General features: G+C 51.5%; 1 protein-coding gene across 2 annotated transcripts in view; it reads left to right on the top strand.

Annotated features, from left to right (window-relative positions):
• LOC119962037 (extended synaptotagmin-3-like) overlaps nt 1-17,928 on the top strand; it is a 170,816-nt gene that overhangs the window by 52,723 nt on the left and 100,165 nt on the right. For both annotated transcript variants that reach the window (XM_038789816.1, XM_038789817.1), the window contains exon 4: nt 875-951. In XM_038789816.1, the coding sequence (XP_038645744.1) occupies nt 875-951 (77 nt within the window). The remainder of the gene's footprint in view (nt 1-874; nt 952-17,928) is intronic.

Genomic DNA, 17,928 nt, shown 5'->3' with positions numbered 1-17,928 from the left:
TCAAAATTGCTAATTGCTCCCTCCCTGTCTCCAAATAAGATTGGAGCAAACATCTGCCAGCAGTAGGTCCCAAGCAAAGGCAGAATGAGCTCATTTTCAAATAAGATCCAAAACTGGCAGACTGTGTCCCTAGATTATAAAGGATTAGGAAAAGATAACCTAGCTCGTGGGTGGAGGGGAGGGTGAAGGTGGAGAGGGATTCCATTCAGCTGACTGCCGCATGGGTATTGTGAAAATCGACCTGTTGCTATTCCTGAAAATGCAGGATGCTGATTGAGTTGTTTTTGGGTCAGGGACATGAAGCTGACAGTAAAAGATTCTATCCTTTGCAAAGCGATGGTCTCCAGCTGAGAAGTGGCCCACTCCTCCGTTTGGAAGGTTGTTATTGGCAATCGGCAAGTGTGCAGTCTGCTCAAGGTGTAATGTTGATACTTGGTTAAGTCTCAGCAGCCTGTTAATTAACTTCATAAACACCTTGGAAATGAAATCAAGCAGAAAATGATCGAAACCGGCAGTAAATCTGACGACAGCTGAAAACACGAGTTACCAGTTTTTGAGGTGGGGGGACCTATCTTTCAAACTCTGGTAAATGATTCTCTGACTTCCTTTTAATGGCTCTGAGTTGACTTTTTGACCCCAGAGAAGCACTTCTTTCCTTGGTTACAAATGTGAGGAGAGAGCAGGATTCTATTTCATCATCTTTTGGCCCCTTTATATTGCCCCAGGATTTTCAGTTGTCCCAATTAATGCGCAGGCTTATTGTTATAATGTAACTGAGTCAGGAGCGTGCGTACACAGCCTGCCATGTATTTTATAGCTGGGCACTTTGTGCATGCGAGTGTTGCTAATACTGTAATTTTTATCCTGCTTCCAGGCACCCAAAATCTCTGGTGTTAAAGTGTACACTGAGCAAGTGGACAAGCGACAAGTGATCATCGATTTACAAATTAGGTAATTCCATTTTATTAAAGGTTGCATTTTAATTATTTCCTGCACTGATTATTTGCATAACTGTTAAAGCGAAGTGTATCCGAATACTTTCGGCATATACTTTTATTTTACCCAATGTTGCTTCTAATTGTTTTTGCAATTATACAAGCCAGAGAATGTCACTGCAAATAACCAAAACTAAATTCCTCTCCTGGTACAGTAGCAGTAGTAGACACTGGCAAGGCTATAATGGTAACCTTATTGAATGCAAATGAATTATTTTGACCATTATTCAATTTATTTTAAAGCATAATTTATAAAACACATCATCCCTGTAGAAAAATGCTATCAATTTAAAGAAGGAACACTTAATTTTTCCAGATTACATATTAATATTTTGCAATACTGCATATGAATAATCTCAGACTAGATACGTGGCCGGTGTAATATGCTTGAGAGGAACAGTTGACTTTAGTTAAAATGGTTCCTAAAGCTTTTCAATTGCAAAGTTTCCTTGCACGTGTCTGGGCCTGGTGGTGGGACAATGGATAGCCGTTATTAGTCATCACTAGATTCTTGTATCATGTGACTACTAAATTAAACTAGATGGACCATGATATTTTTCATCAAGTAATCCCTCTGTTCATATTTATTGGTCTCCCAGTTCTCCACAACAATAACAACTCACATTTATATAGTGCCTTCAGTGTAAGAAACAAGTAGACAGCAATGAAGAAGAGGATGCTAGGAGGGATAATCAAAACCTTGGCCAAAGAGAGGTGAATATAAGGAAGGGACTTAAAAGAAAACAGTGGGGGAGAGGCAGAGAGGTTGTGGGAAGGAATTCCAGTTCGTCAGGCCTTTAGATGGCTCAAGGTATTCACACTAACATTGCTCAGAGTGAAGGTGGGATGTCCAAGGTGCCAAAATTGACTCTTCTATATTCTATGAGGCTGTGACGCACTGAACTTGGCTTATACTCCCCACCTTAACTTACAAAATCACTTGTTACTTTTTACACAAACCTCAAATGTAAAGACAGGAATGTGGTACAGGGATGTTTGCAGACATTCTCCCCCAACCGGCGGGCGGGCAGTACCGGCGCCAAAGAATGGCGTGAATCACTCCGGCGTCGGGCCGCCTGAACGTTGCGGTATTCCTCTGCACTTCCGGGGGCTAGGCCGGCGCTGGAGTGGTTGGCGCCGCACCAACCAGCGCCGAAGGGCCTCCGCCGGCCGGCGTGAGTTGACGCATGCGTGGGAGCGCCAGCGTGTTCTGGCGCATGCGCAGAACTGCTGGCGTGATCAATGTGCATGCGCAGGGGGTTTCTTCTCCGCACAGTCCATTGCGGAGTTTACAGAGGGCGGCGCGGAGGGAAAGAGTGCCCCCATGGCACAGGCCCGCCCACAGATCAGTGGGCCCCGATCGCAGGCCAGGCCAACGTGGGGGGCCCCCTCCGGGGCCTGATCCCCCCCGCCCCTGCCAAAAAACCGGCGCCGGAGAATTCGGCAGCCAGCGTCGGAGTGGCGGGGCGGGATTCACGCCGCCCCTCCAGCGATTCTCCGACCCGGCAGGGGGTCGGAGAATCCCACCCGTTATTTTGGGATTATTGTCCTCGCACCTGGAGGGCACCAACATGTAAAACATGTCTCTTGGCTTGTACTTGCCTGCTTCTACCCTTTTCAGTTCAGCCTATTGGCCACATGGAATGCACCTTATCAACTCTGTTGCGGAGATATATCCAAAGTGCATCAAATGCATTAAAAATTTGCTAGTATTAAATGTTGCATGCAAAATTTGAATATGTAATGACACCCTCCTGTAGTAACGCCATGGTATTTTTGTCAGGATGCTTATGTAACGTTTTTAATGACACAGGGTGGAACCTTAACAGAATTTGGCAAAGTGTCATGCTCTGAGTGAAAACTGGCTTGTAACTCTTCAGTTGCTCGGAGCAGTTTACTCTCCGAATACTGAGCATCTTAGAGAAAAAAAAGATTGGGCGTAGTTCGTGCCTCATAGAGCTCGCAGCCTGCTCCACAGAGATCAGGTCACCATCTTTAAAGGGTGCCCTGATCAGCACTGCAGCCTAACCACCCCCAGCATCATCATGAAGGTATTGGGCCCCCCCCTCCCCCCAAACATCCTCGCCGGCATTCCACCACCCCTCCACACCAAATTCCTCCACGGCACCTCCCCCCCCCCCCCCCCCCCCCCCCCCCCCCCCCATCGCCACCACCGCAGAAGTACTGCTGGCATCACTCCCCTCAGTGTTCGCTCTCCCCCTCTCACCACACATAAATGCAACTGCCCCCATAGCTCCACCGTGTCCATAAACATGGTCAGAGAGTCGGTCAATGATGGATCAAACATATTTAGCCTTTATGTCTGCCTGGAAGGCATCCAAAGGTAAACATTCAATTATGTGTGAAAGGTGCCAGCTTTGGTAATGAGGCATAGGTTAACACCAACCATGCCAGAACGTTCTTTAAAAGAGGAAGTGCTAATGACATCAACTAAATAATTGAAAACAATTGGACCTGCTTTTCTGAGGCACTATTCCACATAAAGAATCCTTTCCTCACTTTGTAGTCATAGAATCACTACAGTGCAGAAGGAGGCCATTCGGCCCATTGACTCTTCACCGACCCTCTGAAAGAGCACACTACCTAGGGACCACTTCCCTGCAACCCCACCTAGCCTTTGGATGCTAAGGGGAAATTTACCATTCCCAATCCACTTAAACTGCACATTGTTGGACTGTGGGAGGAAATTGGAGTACCCAGAGAAAACCCACGCAGACACTGAGAGAATGTGCAAACTCCACACAGACAGTCGCTGAAGGCAGGAATTGAGCCCAGGTTCCTACACTGTGAGGCAGCATTGCTCACCACTGTGCCACCGTGCCCCCCTATTGTGTGCTTATATTCTTGTGATTGAGAAGGAGAAGGTCTGAGGTATGGAAAATATTGCCACTTTATAATCTGCCAACTGAACGTGCTCCTCAGCCAAAGGGACTATATATACTAAGGCCAGGTAACAATAAGACTGATTTGTATTAAATAGTGCTGGAAATATAGTAAAATGTCTTGGTCTTCATAGGAATATACTTGAACATAAAAATAATTGACAATGAGCCAAACATAGACATTCAGACAGTTGAGGGATTGGTTTTTGGGAGAGTCATGAGAAGGGTAAAAAGACCACGGGAAAGGTTCTAGTGGATTAGAAAAATGCTAACATAACGCCCAAAACGAAAATGCCCAGTCAGCATGGTTTTATGAAGGGTAGATCATGTTTGACTAACTTGCTAGAGTTCTTCGAAGATGTAATAAGCAAAGTGTTTAATGGGGATCCTATAGATATAGTATATCTGTAGTTCAGGAACGCATTTGATTAGGTGCGCAGAAGATCAATTCACAAGCTTAGATCACATGTAATTTATTAGCTTGGATAGAAGACTGGCTGACGGACAGAAGACAGAGAGTCGGAATAAATGGGTCATTTTCTGGATGGTACTTGGGACCCAGCTATTTACAATCTATATAAACGACTTAGATACAAGGATAGAAGGTTCTACAGCCAAATTTGCACACAGCACAAAAATAGGTGGGAAATTAAGTTACAATGAGGAAATAAGAACCATACAAATGGGTATACATAGGTTAGGGGAGATGGATTTTAACGTGAATAAGTTTGAGGTCATGCATTCTGGTTGGAAACATGGGAAGGCAACTTATTGTCTAAATGGTGAGAGACTTCAGGGTGGTCCGTTGCAGAGGAATCTGGCGGTTCATGAGTAACTGAAAACTAGGGTGCAGGTACAGCAGATAATAAAAGATGTGAATGAAATGTTGGCATTTATAGCTAAAGGAAAGGATTATAAAGTTATGGAAGTGTTATGGCAACTATACAAGCCATTGGTGAGACCAGGGGCTGGTTTAGCACAGGACTAAATCGCTGGCTTTGAAAGCAGACCAAGGCAAGCCAGCAGTGCGGTTCAATTCCCGTACCAGCCTCCCCGAACAGGCGGCGGAATGTGGCGACTAGGGGCTTTTCACAGTAACTTCATTTGAAGCCTACTTGTGACAATAAGCGATTTTCAATTCATTTCATTTCATTTTCATTTCATTCACCACATCTGGAGTATTGTGCACAGTTTTGGTTATTTGAGGAAAGATGTAGTGGCATTGGAGGCAGTTCAGAGGAGGTTCACTAGGTTGATTCCAGAGATGAGAGGCAAAATTCTCCCCTACCCGGCAGGACGTGGATCCCGGCGTAGCGGAGTGGCGCCAACCACTCCGGTGTCGGGCCTCCCCAAAGGAATTCTCCGCACCTTTAGGGGCTAGGCCAGCGCTGGAGTGGCTCCCGCTCTACCGACTGGCGCCAATGGCCATTGGCGCCACGCCGCCTGGCGGAAAGGCCTTCGCCGGTTGGCGTAAGTCCGCGCACGCGCCGGAGCGTCAGCGGCCGCTAACGTCACCACCGGCGCATGCGCGGTGGAGGGGCTCACTTCCGCCTCCGCCATGGTGGTGGCCGTGGCGCCGGCGGAAGAAAAAGAGTGCCCCCACGGCACAGGCCCGCCCACCAACCGGTGGGCCCCGATCGCGGGCGCACCCCCCGGGGTCCGATCGCCCCACGCCCCCTCCAGGATCCCGGGGCCCGCTCGCGCCGCCAATCCCGCCGGCACAGAGGTGGTTTAAACCACGTTGGCGGGAGAGGCCTGACAGCAGCTGGACTTCGGCCAATCGCGGGCCGGAGAATCGCCGTGGGGGACCGGCGGGGCACGATTCCTGCCCCCGCCGATTCCTGGGTGGCGGAGAATTCCGGTCACGGCGGGGGCGGGATTTACGCCGGCCCCGGGCGATTCCCCGCCCCTGCTGGGGGTCGGAGAATTCCTCCCGAGGGGTATGTCAGAGAACGAGAGATTGAACAGTTTCGGCCTATAGTCTATAGAGTTTAGAAGAATGAGGGGAGATCAATTGAGGTGTACAAAATGATATAAGGTATGGGTAAAGTAGACGTGGAGTGGATGCTTCCCCTTGTGGGGCATTCTAGAATGAGAGGATAAGAGGTAGCAAATTTAAAACTGAGTTGAAGAGAAACTACTTCTCCCAAAGGGTTGTGAATCTGTGGAATTTGCTGCCCCTGAGTGCGATGGATGCTGGGACAGTGAGTAAATTTAAGGGGGAGTTTGACAAATATTTAATCGGTAATGGGTCGAAGGGTTATGGAGAACGGGCAGGGCGATGGAGTTAAGGCCAGGATGAGATCAGCCATGATCGAATGGCGGAGCAGACTTAATGGGCCAAATGGCCTACTTCTGCTCCTATATCTTATGAACCTATCTTATGAATTTATGAAGGATTTAGGACGTGCAGTCCAGAGCTTAGGACACTTTAGGAAGCTAAAGACACCGTTGGTAATGATGGGGCAAAGGAAGCGTTCTTGGGTAGGACTGGAGAAAGCTACAATATAAAACTTGCATTTATGTGGTGTCTTTAATGTAATAAAACACAGCGTGTCATTTGTGAGACTTCGATTAGAAGTATAGCAACGGCAGAAACCTTATTGGAGAGATTTAAACATGGAGTTCCAGGATAGTCAGAAATTGATTCGGGAGGGGACAGCATGTTCTTTTCTTTAATATCTTTATTCAAGTTTTTAACATTTTAAAATTGTAAATACACAACATAACAAAGCAAGAACAACACAAATCCCTACCCCCCCCCCCCCAATAACCTAGAAGAAAAACCCTATTTTGCACCCCCCCCCCCCCCCTCCTTAACAGTTGACAGTAACCAGCTCTTTAAAATATAATACAAACAAACCCCATCTCTTCTGGAACCCCTCACTCACATCCCCATCAAAACAAATGTGACCTTCAAATACAGGAGGCCAAATTCTCCATTTCTGAGTCTAAGTGCTGACGCCAACGGAGAATCTGTGGACTTTCACGTCAGAAATAATGGCACTACACCTTCACCGATTCTGCTACCGGTGAGGGGCTAGCACCGGCGCCACGTGGAACACCCTTGAAACCCACGGAAAACGGTGCGTGAATCACTGGATCCGTGATCGGTGTCGGGAGCTATTCTCCACCCGATCGTACGCCCCGATTTTGGCATCGGCCAACGGAGAATCCCACCCATGAACTCAAACAGATTCCCCAGTCATACCGAAGCATAGGGTGGCAAAGTTGACCTCCATCCCAACAGAACCTACCTGCAAGCAATCAGCAATTTGAAGGCTAAAACATCTGTTCCCGCTCTCGTCTGCAGTTCCGACAAGTCTGACAGCACAGATGTGGCCCCTAAAGGATTGAGCTCCATATCCATGTGCAAGATCACGAACATGGTGCTCAAGAACGACCTCCAAAATTTCCCCAACTTTGGGCAGGATCAGAACATGTGTATGTGATTGGTTGGGCCCCTCACACACCGTTCACAATATCCTTCACCCCCTCAAACAACCGGCTCATCCTTGACATTGTCAGGTGCGCTCTATGTACCACCTTTAACTATATTAACCCCACCCTTGAACACGAGGTTGAGGAATTCACCCTCCACTACACCTCACACCACAGTCCCTCCTCCAACACCATCCCCAGCTCCTCCTCCCTCTTGGCCTTAACCCCCACCAGAGACGCCCTATCCACCTCCAAAATCCTCCCGTAGATCGCCGAAATGACCAGCCCCCTCCAGACCCATCACTGATAATACCCCCTCCAATAACAAGGAGGGCGGTGCCACCGGAAAAGTTGGGAAAACCTTCTTCACAAAATCCCACACCTGCACATACTGTAAGGTCTCCCCCGAGGGACCCCAAACCTCTCCCCCACCCCCTCCAAACTCGCAAGCTGCCCATCTAGAAATAGGTCCTGCATTTCCATCGCCTCTCACTCCTCCCAACCCCGAAACCTAGCATCCGACCTCACTGTCTCAAACCCATAATTCTCTCGAATCAGCATCAACATCTACCCGGCCCCTAGCCTAAAGTGCTGCTGAAATTGCCTCCATATCTTCAACGTGGCCACCACCACCACCGAACTCCCTGAGTATTTCCCTGGGGTAAAAGGTAGTGCATTGCCAGCGGCCACAACCCTGACTCCCTACAAGTGCATGCCTCCATCTTCACCCACAAATCCTCTGACTCCCCGCACCAGCCCACACCTACTCCGCATTCACCGCCCACTGAAGAGCCTGCGCTAGAGGTTTACAACAACAGATCATCAGCATACTGAGACTCCCTGTGCTTCCCCTCCCCCATCACTAACTCCTTCCACTTATCCAAGCATCTCAGTTCTATGGTCAAGGGTTCTATCGCCAGCGGTAATGGTGGAGGGGGGGGGGGGGGGGAGGGGGGTCACATGGGGACATCTGCCTCGTTCCCCTACGGAACTGAAAATACCCCAAACTCACCTCATTCGTACACACACTCGCCTTTGGTTCCCTGTATAGCAATTTAACCCACGCCACAAATTTAGCCCAATCCCAAACCTCACCAACAGAGCAAACAAATAACTCCACGCCAAACAATCAAACGCCTTCTACGCATCCAACGCCTCTCTTTTGCTCGCTCTCCTCCCTCTCTTTGGCTCCCCAATCACCTTTGGGAGGTAGGAGGTGTCTAAAACTCTTGCAGTCTGTGTGATGTAGGTACACCCTTGGTGCTGTTGGGAAGCGAGGTCCAGCATTAAGACCCAGAGACAATGAAAGATATTTTCAATTCAGGATTGTAGTTTAATTAACATGTTTGACACACTGTGCAGGCACTTAATGGGTGAGATTCTCACGTCTCCCCGCAGCACGTTTCTCAGGGGCAGGAGGTGGCTTCCTGTTGGCCAGCGGTGGGATTTTCTGGTCTCGCCACGTCCGTTTAATCCACCTCAAACCGCTGGGAATCCCATGACGGGGGTAGACTGTTGGCAGGGCCAGAAGATGCTGCCGGTGTGAACAGCCGGAAGATTTCGCCAAATATTTCCATCCCACAATTTCCGTTAGGGGGAGGCAGTGGCGCAATGGTATTGTCACTGGATCAGTAATCCAGAGACCCAGAGTCATTCTCTGAGGACCCGGGGTTGAATCCACAGCAGATGGTGACATTTTAAAAATTAAAAGTCTGGAATTAAAAAAGTCTAAAGATGACCATGAAACTATTGTCAATTGTCATAAAAACCCATCTGGTTCACTAATGTCCTTTTCGGGAAGGAAATCTGTCATCTTTACCTGGTCTGGCCTACCTGAAACTCCAGGTCCACAGCAATGTGGTTGACTCTTAAATGCCTTCAGGAATGGACAAGAATTGCTGCCTCAGCCAGCGACGCCCCGCATCCCATGAACGATTAAAATAAACACTCCTAGCCCAGTAAGCATTTTGTTTCACAATTTCTCCCATTCTTCTGCTTGCTTATGCCTTCTTTCACTCTTCTAATAATATTTAAAATGTTCATTATGCTCTCTTTTCATCAGGAGCTATTTTATAATCCTCCTTCCTGTACATTGAATCCTTTCACTTTTGTGTTGCTTTCTTGCTCCCTTTGCACGAGTCCAAATTATATGTAAGCTGTGAGCGAGGGATTAAAAGTGGACTGATTCCTGTTTACTTCACTTGGAACCATCCTCCCATCTGATCAATATCCATTAACCCATAACTATTTTATTTGACGACCATAAACTAAGTTTATGACAACGCTTCTAAATATGAGCCTGATATTTCACAATGTGGTTTCTCTGAAACAGTTTATTGAGCACCTTTCGAAAGTTCTAAATATAGACCAAAACTGTGATGTCTGGGGAAACAGCTAGAAGGAGCGATAGGCCATAAGAGGATAGAATGGTAGATTACAGTAAAGCTGGCACGGATGTATTAGATACGCAATAGTAACAGGGAACATCATTGTAAGTAATCACAATTAAAACCTTTTGCACGACCAATCCATTTTGCCTCTACCCTCTGTTCCACGGGTATGAAGGATGGGCTGAGGCTGGGTGTTGTGCAGGGTGGGGGGGGGGGGGGGGGGTGGAAAGGGGGGCAAGCCCCCCATGACATGGGAATATCTCACATTCCTGCATCCCCATCGAGAGGCTGCAGGGCATGGGCGCAGCAGTGTGAGCCTGCCTTGTATTGATTTGATTTGATTCATTGTCACATGTACCGAAGTACAGTGAAAAGTATTTTTCTGCGGCAGAGGGAACGTACACAGTACGTACATAGTAGACAAAAAAAGAATAATCGACAGAGTACATTGACAAATAGTACATCGACAAACAGTGATTGGTTACAGTGCGGAACAAGAAGCCAAACACAGCAAATACATGAACAAGAGCACAGTAAGAAGTTTTACAACACCAGGTTAAAGTCCAACAGGTTTGTTTCAAACACGAGCTTTCGGAGCACGGCTCCTTCTTCAGGTGAAGGAGGTGGGTCAGATTCACCTGAAGAAGGAGCCGTGCTCCGAAAGCTCGTGTTTGAAACAAACCTGTTGGACTTTAACCTGGTGTTGTAAAACTTCTTACTGTGCTCACCCCAGTCCAACGCCGGCATCTCCACATCATGAACAAGAGCAGCATGGGGCATCGTGAATAGTGTTCTTACAGGGAACAGATCAGTCCGAGGGGGAGTCGTTGAGGAGTCCTGTGGCTCTGGGGGGAAGAAGCTATTCCTGTGTCTGGATATGCCGGTCTTCAGACTTCTGTACCTTCTGCCTGATGGAAGGGTCTGGAAGAAGGCAATACCTGGGTGGGAGGGGCTCTGACAATGCTGTCTGCCTTCCTGAGGCAGCGGGAGGTATATACAGAATCAATGTGGGGGTGGCAAGCTTGTGTGATGCATTGGGCTGAGTTCACCACACTCTGCAGTTTATTTTGATCTTGACAGCATCCATAGTGAGTGAGCCCTATCTATCCACCACCTCCTGCCAACTGTCAACCATCGTCCCCACCCAACATTTTTGGAGATCTGCGAAGGAATTGCCAGCGCATGAGGGATGACCCCGGGAGACAATAGACTGTAATTTTAGAGAAAGGACAGTTGATCCTGCTGACCCAGAGCCAACCCTGTGGTGATGCTGGTTTGACCTTCGGGGGGGGGGGGGGGGGGGGGGGGGGGGGGGGGATGGGGGGGGGGGGGGGGGGGAGAGAGAGAGAGAGGAGCTGTGCTAGTGGGAAGTAGTGGAATGCTCGGGAGAAGCTGGAGTTAAGGACTGAGGGAAGGGGTGAGAGGCTCAGGGAGAGGTGGATTCTGGGTGGGGAGGATGTTGGTGTGCAAGGGGCGGAGTAGCTGGGACAGGGTAGCAGAGCTGCTGTTGCTCTGGTCTCCTAGTTGGTAAACCAGGAGGAGGTGAGTTGCTGCCCTAGATCATGTGGTGAGCGGCCTTCCCTACCTCCAGTTCCACGCCTGGTTCATCACAGACACCCTCCTTGTCAGATGAGGCCTGCCATTCTTCCTCCTCCTCCAGCATTCCCCATTTTGCTGCACAGTATTATGGAGTATGCAGCAGGCTGCCACAATGCTTGAGACCCTCTGGTCAGGTGGGGTTACCGGGGATAAGACGGGGGGAGGGAGTGGGCCTCGGTAGTGTTCTTTCAGAGGGATGGTACAGATTCTGTGGGCTGAATGGCCTCCTCCTACATTGTAGGGATTCTATGGTTTGATAAAACATATGCTCTCTCTCTCTCAACCTTGGCTACAGCACATGATTACAGCGATTTCCTCACTGTTCAAAATTGCAGAACTAAATTTTGAAAATGCCAGATTTTCAACTTGGCTGATTTATTCTCAAATTACAAACAATATAATTACAAACACTATCCACCAGCTGTATGTAGCACTGCAGCATTGACTGTCCCAATAAGATCACTGACATGGTGGAGCATGCAATTGGCCAGAGGTACATTCTGTGGCCAGAACAAGTTGTCTGAAATGTTTTACAATAGTTTTATTGGTGACACACCTTGAGTCTTTAGTAAAACCAGTTTGTTCTATTATGCGCTGTGGTGAAGGTGAATAATGTGACTTTTTCTTCCACAGAATCCTCAGATATGGATGCATTATTAACTTAAATCATTCATTTCTAATCTAGCTTCAAGTGAGCCATTTTATTTATGTGTTTTGTTTGGTCCTTCCCATGTGCCTATGATTCGGCAGATCATTTTGGGAAATCAGATACTTGGCTATTATTTGCTTCCATTCCATCGCCAGGAGCAATGCTAACACTTCCCAGTTTGGCACACTTCGTGAAAAGAAAATCCACATGTTGTGTGTGGAATTATCTTCCTTACATTAGGTATCCCCCTCTGTCCCGAAAGGCCAACATAAGTCAGGAACTTGGCCGGGATTCTCCCCTACCCAGCGAGGCGGGGGGGGTCCCGGCGGGATGGAGTGGCGTGAACCATTACGGCGTCGGGCCGCCCCAAAGGTGCGGATTTCTCCGCACCTTTAGGGGCCAAGCCCTAACCTTGAGGGGCTAGGCCCGTGCCGGAGTGGTTTGGGCCCGGCCGGCTGGCGTGGAAGGTCTTTGGCGCCACACCAGCCGGGGCCGAAGGGACTTCGCCGGCCGGCGGAAGTCCGCGCATGCGCCGGAGCGTCAGCGGCTGCTGACGTCATCCCCGCGCATGCGCAGGGGAGGGAGTCACTTCCGCGTCCGCCATAGTGAAGACCATAACGAACGTGGAAGGAAAAGAGTGCCCCCACGGCACAGGCCTGCATGCAGATCGGTAGACCCCGATCGTGGGCCAGGCCACCGTGGGGGCACCCCCGGGGCCAGATCACCCCGTGCCCCCCCTCCAGGGCCTTGGAGCCCGCTCGCGCCGCCTGGTCTCACTGGTAAGGTAGGTGGTTTGATTCCCACCGGCGGGACCGGCATGACAGCGGCGGGACTTCGGCCCATCGCGGTGATGCACCATCAATTGGACTCGAGTCGTGAAGTAGTTCCAAACAACAGGCTTTAATACACTAGATGTGTACCCGGCAGTAGACGTCCAGAGAAAGGCCGACTGCCAGCCGGTACGGGTTCTTATACCCCACCTCATAGGTGGAGCTACCAACCTCTCAGCCAATCGGCGGGTAATCACATGACTAGCCTCAGCCAATTGACAGAGAGGCACATGACTTGCCTGAGCCAATGGGCAGCGAGTCTTCTGCACCAATGGCAGCATGGTTCTAAGGTACCGTAATCTCCCTAGTCATACTGCCACATTCACCCTTTGTGGAGAAAGAAGCGGGGTGAGGCAGAGGCGGAAGAGAGAGGAGGGGAGGGGGGTGCCCCGTAAGACTGGTAGTATGACTAGAGATAATTCAAGGTGTACCGAGGTATCTATGGCTGCCCACTGGCCCGCGACGAACGTGGAAGAAAACAATATCACCGCACACAGTGTACAAGCGAACAACAAGTAAAAAAAGCGAAAAGGAAACATGCAAGGAACATGTGCCCAAACACAAAGAGTCCATAAAGTCCATCAGAACATCAAATTGACTCGATCAGCCGGATGGGTGCCTTCGATGTCCTGCTAGACCTGTGCAGCGGCACCGGTGACGTTGGAGCGGTGGTCGTCCGTGACTCCAGGAGCGGCGGTCGTGGTCCTGTGTACGTACCCCTGGTCGGTGCTAGCGGTGGCTGGGCCAGGGGTGGGGGTTCCTGTGCGTTGGGTTGCGGGGGCGCTGGGGGTGGTTGGGACTGGAGGAGGGGTGCTGGTGCTGGGGGTTGTGGCCGCACTCCGGCGGGTGCCAGGTCCTGAAGGGAGACCGTGTCCTGTTGTCGGTCGGGATACTCCACGTACGCGTACTGCGGATTCGCGTGGAGTAACTGGACTCGTTCAACCAACAGGTCGGACTTGTGCACCCGCACGTGCTTCTGGAGCAGGATGGGCCCGGGGGTGGCCAGCCAGGTTGGGAGTGGGTTCCTGAGGACAACTTCCTGGAGAAAACAAGAAGACGTTCGTGATTCGTGGCAGTACAGAGGAGAGACCGAATAGAGTGGAGGACGTCTGGGAGGACCTCTTGCCAGTGGGAGACCGGGAGACAGCTGGACCGCAGGGCCAGGACGGTCTTCCAGACTGTACCATTCTCCCTCTCGACCTGACCGTTACCCCGGGGGTTATAACTGGTCGTCCTGCTAGAGGCGATGCCTCTGCTAAGCAGGAATTGACGCAGCTCGTCGCTCATAAAGGAGGACTCCTGGTCGCTGTGGATGTACGCGGGGTACCCGAACAGGGAGAAAATGGAGTGGAGGGCTTTGATGATGGTTGTCATGGTCATGTCGGGGCAGGGGATGGCGAACGGGAAGCGGGAGTACTCGTCAATCACATTTAAGAAATACGTGTTGCGGTTGTTGGAGGGGAGGGACCTTTGAAGTCCATGCTGAGACGTTCAAAGGGGCGGGAAGCCTTGATCAGATGCGCCTGCTCGGGGCGGTAAAAGTGCGGCTTGCACTCTGCGCAAATGTGGCATTCTCTGGTCACAGTCCTGACCTCCTCGATGGAGTAGGGCAGGTTGCGGGTCTTAATGAAATGAAAGAAGCGGGTTACCCCTGGATGGCAGAGGTCCACGTGGAGGGTGCGGAGGCGGTCCACCTGTGCGTTGGCGCAGGTACCGCGGGACAGGGCATCAGGAGGTTCGTTGAGCTTCCTAGGACGATACAGGATATCATAGTTGTACGTGGACAACTCAATCCGCCACCGCAAGATCTTGTCGTTCTTGATCTTGCCCCTCTGTGCATTATCAAACATAAAGGCCACTGACTGTTGGTCTGTGAGGAGGGTGAACCTCCTGCCGGCCAGATAGTGCCTCCAATGTCGCACGGCTTCTACTATGGCCTGTGCCTCCTTTTCCACCGAGGAATGGCGGATTTTGGAAACGTGGAGGGTCCGGGAGAAGAAGGCCATGGGTCTGCCCGCTTGGTTGAGGGTGGCCGCCAGAGCTACATCAGACGCGTCGCTCTCGACCTGGAATGGGAGGGACTCGTTGATAGTGCGATAGTGCAAAGGCCACGATGGCCTTTGCGATATCCGCTTTGATACGGCTAAAGGCCTGGCGGGCCTCCATCGGTAGGGGGAACGTGTTGGACTGGATGAGGGGGTGGGCTTTGTTGGCGTAGTTCGGGACCCACTAGGCATAATAGGAAAAGAAGCCCAGACAGCGTTTGAGGGCTTTGAGAGTGTTGGGGAGGGGAAGTTCCATTAGGCGGCGCATGCGTCCGGGGTCGGGGCCTATCACTCCGTTACGCACTACGTAGCCGAGGATGGCTAGACGGTCGGTGCTGAACACGCACTTATCCTTATTGTAAGTGAGGCTAAGGAGTTTTGCGGTACGGAGGAATTTGCGGAGGTTGATGTCGTGGTCCTGCTGGTCATAGGCGCAGATGGTGACATTGCCGAGATACGGGAAGGTTGCCCGTAAACCGTGTTGGTCAACCATTCGGTCCACCTCCGTTTGGAAGACCGAGACCCCATTTGTGACACCGAATGGAACCCTTAGAAAGTGGTAGAGGCACCCATCCGCTTCGAACGCAGTGTACTTTCGGTCACTCGCGCGGATGGGCAGCTGGTGATAGGCGAACTTAAGGTCCACCGTGGAAAAGACTTTGTACTGCGCGATCCTGATAACCAGGTCGGAGATATGGGGGAGAGGATATGCGTCCAGCTGCGTAAACCGGTTGATGGTCTGACTGTTGTCAATGACCATCCGGTTTTTCTCCCCAGTCCTAACCACCAGCACTTGTGCTCGCCAGGGGCTGTTGCTGGCCTCGATAACCCCTTCCTTCAGGAGCCTTTGGACCTCGGACCTGATGAAGGTCCGGTCCTGGGCGCTGTACCGTCTGCTCCTGGTGGCGACGGGTTTGCAATCCGGGGTGAGGTTTGCAAACAAGGAAGGGGGGTCGACCTTGATGGATGCGCGGCTGCAGACAGTAAGGGGGGAATAGGGCCGCCGAATTTGAAGGTTAAGCTCTGCAGGTTGCACTGGAAATCCAGTCCTAGGAGTGCCGGTGCGCAGAGGCAGGGAAGGACGAGGAGTTTATAGTTTTTAAAAACCCTCCCCTGGACCGTGAGGCCCGCTACACAGCACCCGGTGATTTGGACTGAGTGCGAACCAGAGGCCAGAGCTGAACGGGGAGCGCGCAGCGTCTTACCTTGGCGGGGTGGATGAAACTCTCTGTGCTCCCGGAGTCCAGTAGGCAGCTCGTCTCATGACGTTGAGGAGGATCTGTGTGGTTGCCGTGGAAAGCATGCAGGGCCGTGATTGATCCAGCGTCACTGCGGCGAGTCATGGCAGGAATTCAGAGTCGTCATCCATCATGGAGTATTCACTTGCGGGGTCCTCCAGGACCGATCCAAGGTGGCGGCGCCCGTCGCCCGCACGTGGTGGGGGGTGAACAAGATGGCGGCGCCCAGCGGTCGCACGTGGAGTCGGGGGCCCAAAATGGCGTCACCCATGGATCTCTCGTGGGGGTGGGGGGTGGAGGCAGTGAGGTCCGCAGGCCGCACGGAGCCCTAGAGGAGCGCAGGGGGGGGCCCGCGGTCGCTGTTCGGGACGGCAGCGACCGATTTTGACTGGCAGACAGCTGCATAGTGGCCCTCTTGCCGCAGCTTTTACAGGTTGCGGTGCGGGCCGGGCAGCGCGGGCGGGGGTGCTTAGCCTGACCGCAGAAGTAGCAGCGGGTGCCCGTGGGCTTATCGGGGCGTCCCGCGGCGCAGGTCTGGGGGGGTCGGAGTCAGCGGGGGTGAGGGGGCCGCGTGCCACGCTGCCCAATGGGCCGTCGCGCGGCCGGAGGCATACGCGCGGGCGTTGGGGTCAGCGACCTCTAAGGAGGATGCGAGGGTCCGCCCTCAGCGAGGCTTAACGTGTCCTTTTCCAAAAGTCTCTGGTGTATCTGGGATGATTGCATGCCCGCAACGAAGGCGTCCCTGATCAAGAGTTCAGTGTGCTCCGCTGCAGTGGCTTGCGGGCAGGCGCAATTTTCCCCCAGGACAATGAGGGCCCGATTGAATTCGTCGAGGGACTCACCGGGGAATTGTTGCCTTGTAGCCAGGAGGTGCCGCGCCTAGACCTGATTCACTGGCCTGATGAAATGTCCCTTCAGTAGATCCACAGCGGCGTCATAGTCCAATTCATCCTTTATCAGAGAGCGGAGAATGTGGAGTTTCTGTTCCCTTGTCGGGAGGTTTTCTGCTGTGGTGAGGGAGCTGTTGAAACATGCCAGCCAATGTTTAAACGTTGCTGACGTGTTTGCAGCATGCGGGCTGATGCGGAGGCAGCCTGGCTTGATCCGTAGCTCCATTTCAAAATTCTAGTGTATTAAGATGCACCATCAATTGGACTCGAGTCGTGAAGTAGTTCCAAACAACAGGCTTTAATACACTAGATGTGTGCCCGGCAGTAGACGTACAGAGAAAGGCCGACTGCCAGCAGTTACGGGTTCTTATACCCCGCCTCGCAGGCGGAGCTACCAACCTATCGGCCAATCGGCGGGTAGTCACATGACTAGCCTCAGCCAATTGGCAGAGAGGCACATGACTTGCCTGAGCCAATGGGCAGTGAGTCTTCTGCACCAATGGCAGCATGGTTCTAAGGTACCGTAATCTCCCTAGTTATACTACCACACGCGGGCCGGAGAATCGCCGGGGGGGCCCGCCAACAGGTACGGCGTGATTCCCGCCCCCGCCGAATCTCTGGTGCCGGAGACTTCGGGAGACGGCGGGGACGGGATTCACGTCAGCCCCCGGCGATTCTCTGACCCGGTGGGGGGCCGGAGAATCCCGCCCTGAGAACTTTGTGTCAATACATATCTTCTCCATCCTCAAAACTGCCTACGCCAAACTCAATAGTATCGCCCATCTTCATCCATGCCTTAGCTCAGCTGATGCTGAAACTTCCATCCGTACTTTTGTTATGTCCAAACTCGATTATTCCAGTGCTCTCCTGAGTGGCCTCACGATCTCCACCCCCACAAATTTAAACCAGTCCAACACTCTGTTGCTCATATCCCAACTTGCACTGTTC

Source organism: Scyliorhinus canicula, chromosome 2, assembly GCF_902713615.1.
Source record: "Scyliorhinus canicula chromosome 2, sScyCan1.1, whole genome shotgun sequence".
NCBI classification, from domain to species: Eukaryota; Metazoa; Chordata; class Chondrichthyes; order Carcharhiniformes; family Scyliorhinidae; genus Scyliorhinus; species Scyliorhinus canicula.
Note: the sequence above shows the minus strand (reverse complement) of the source record. Positions and strands in the feature narration are given on the sequence as shown.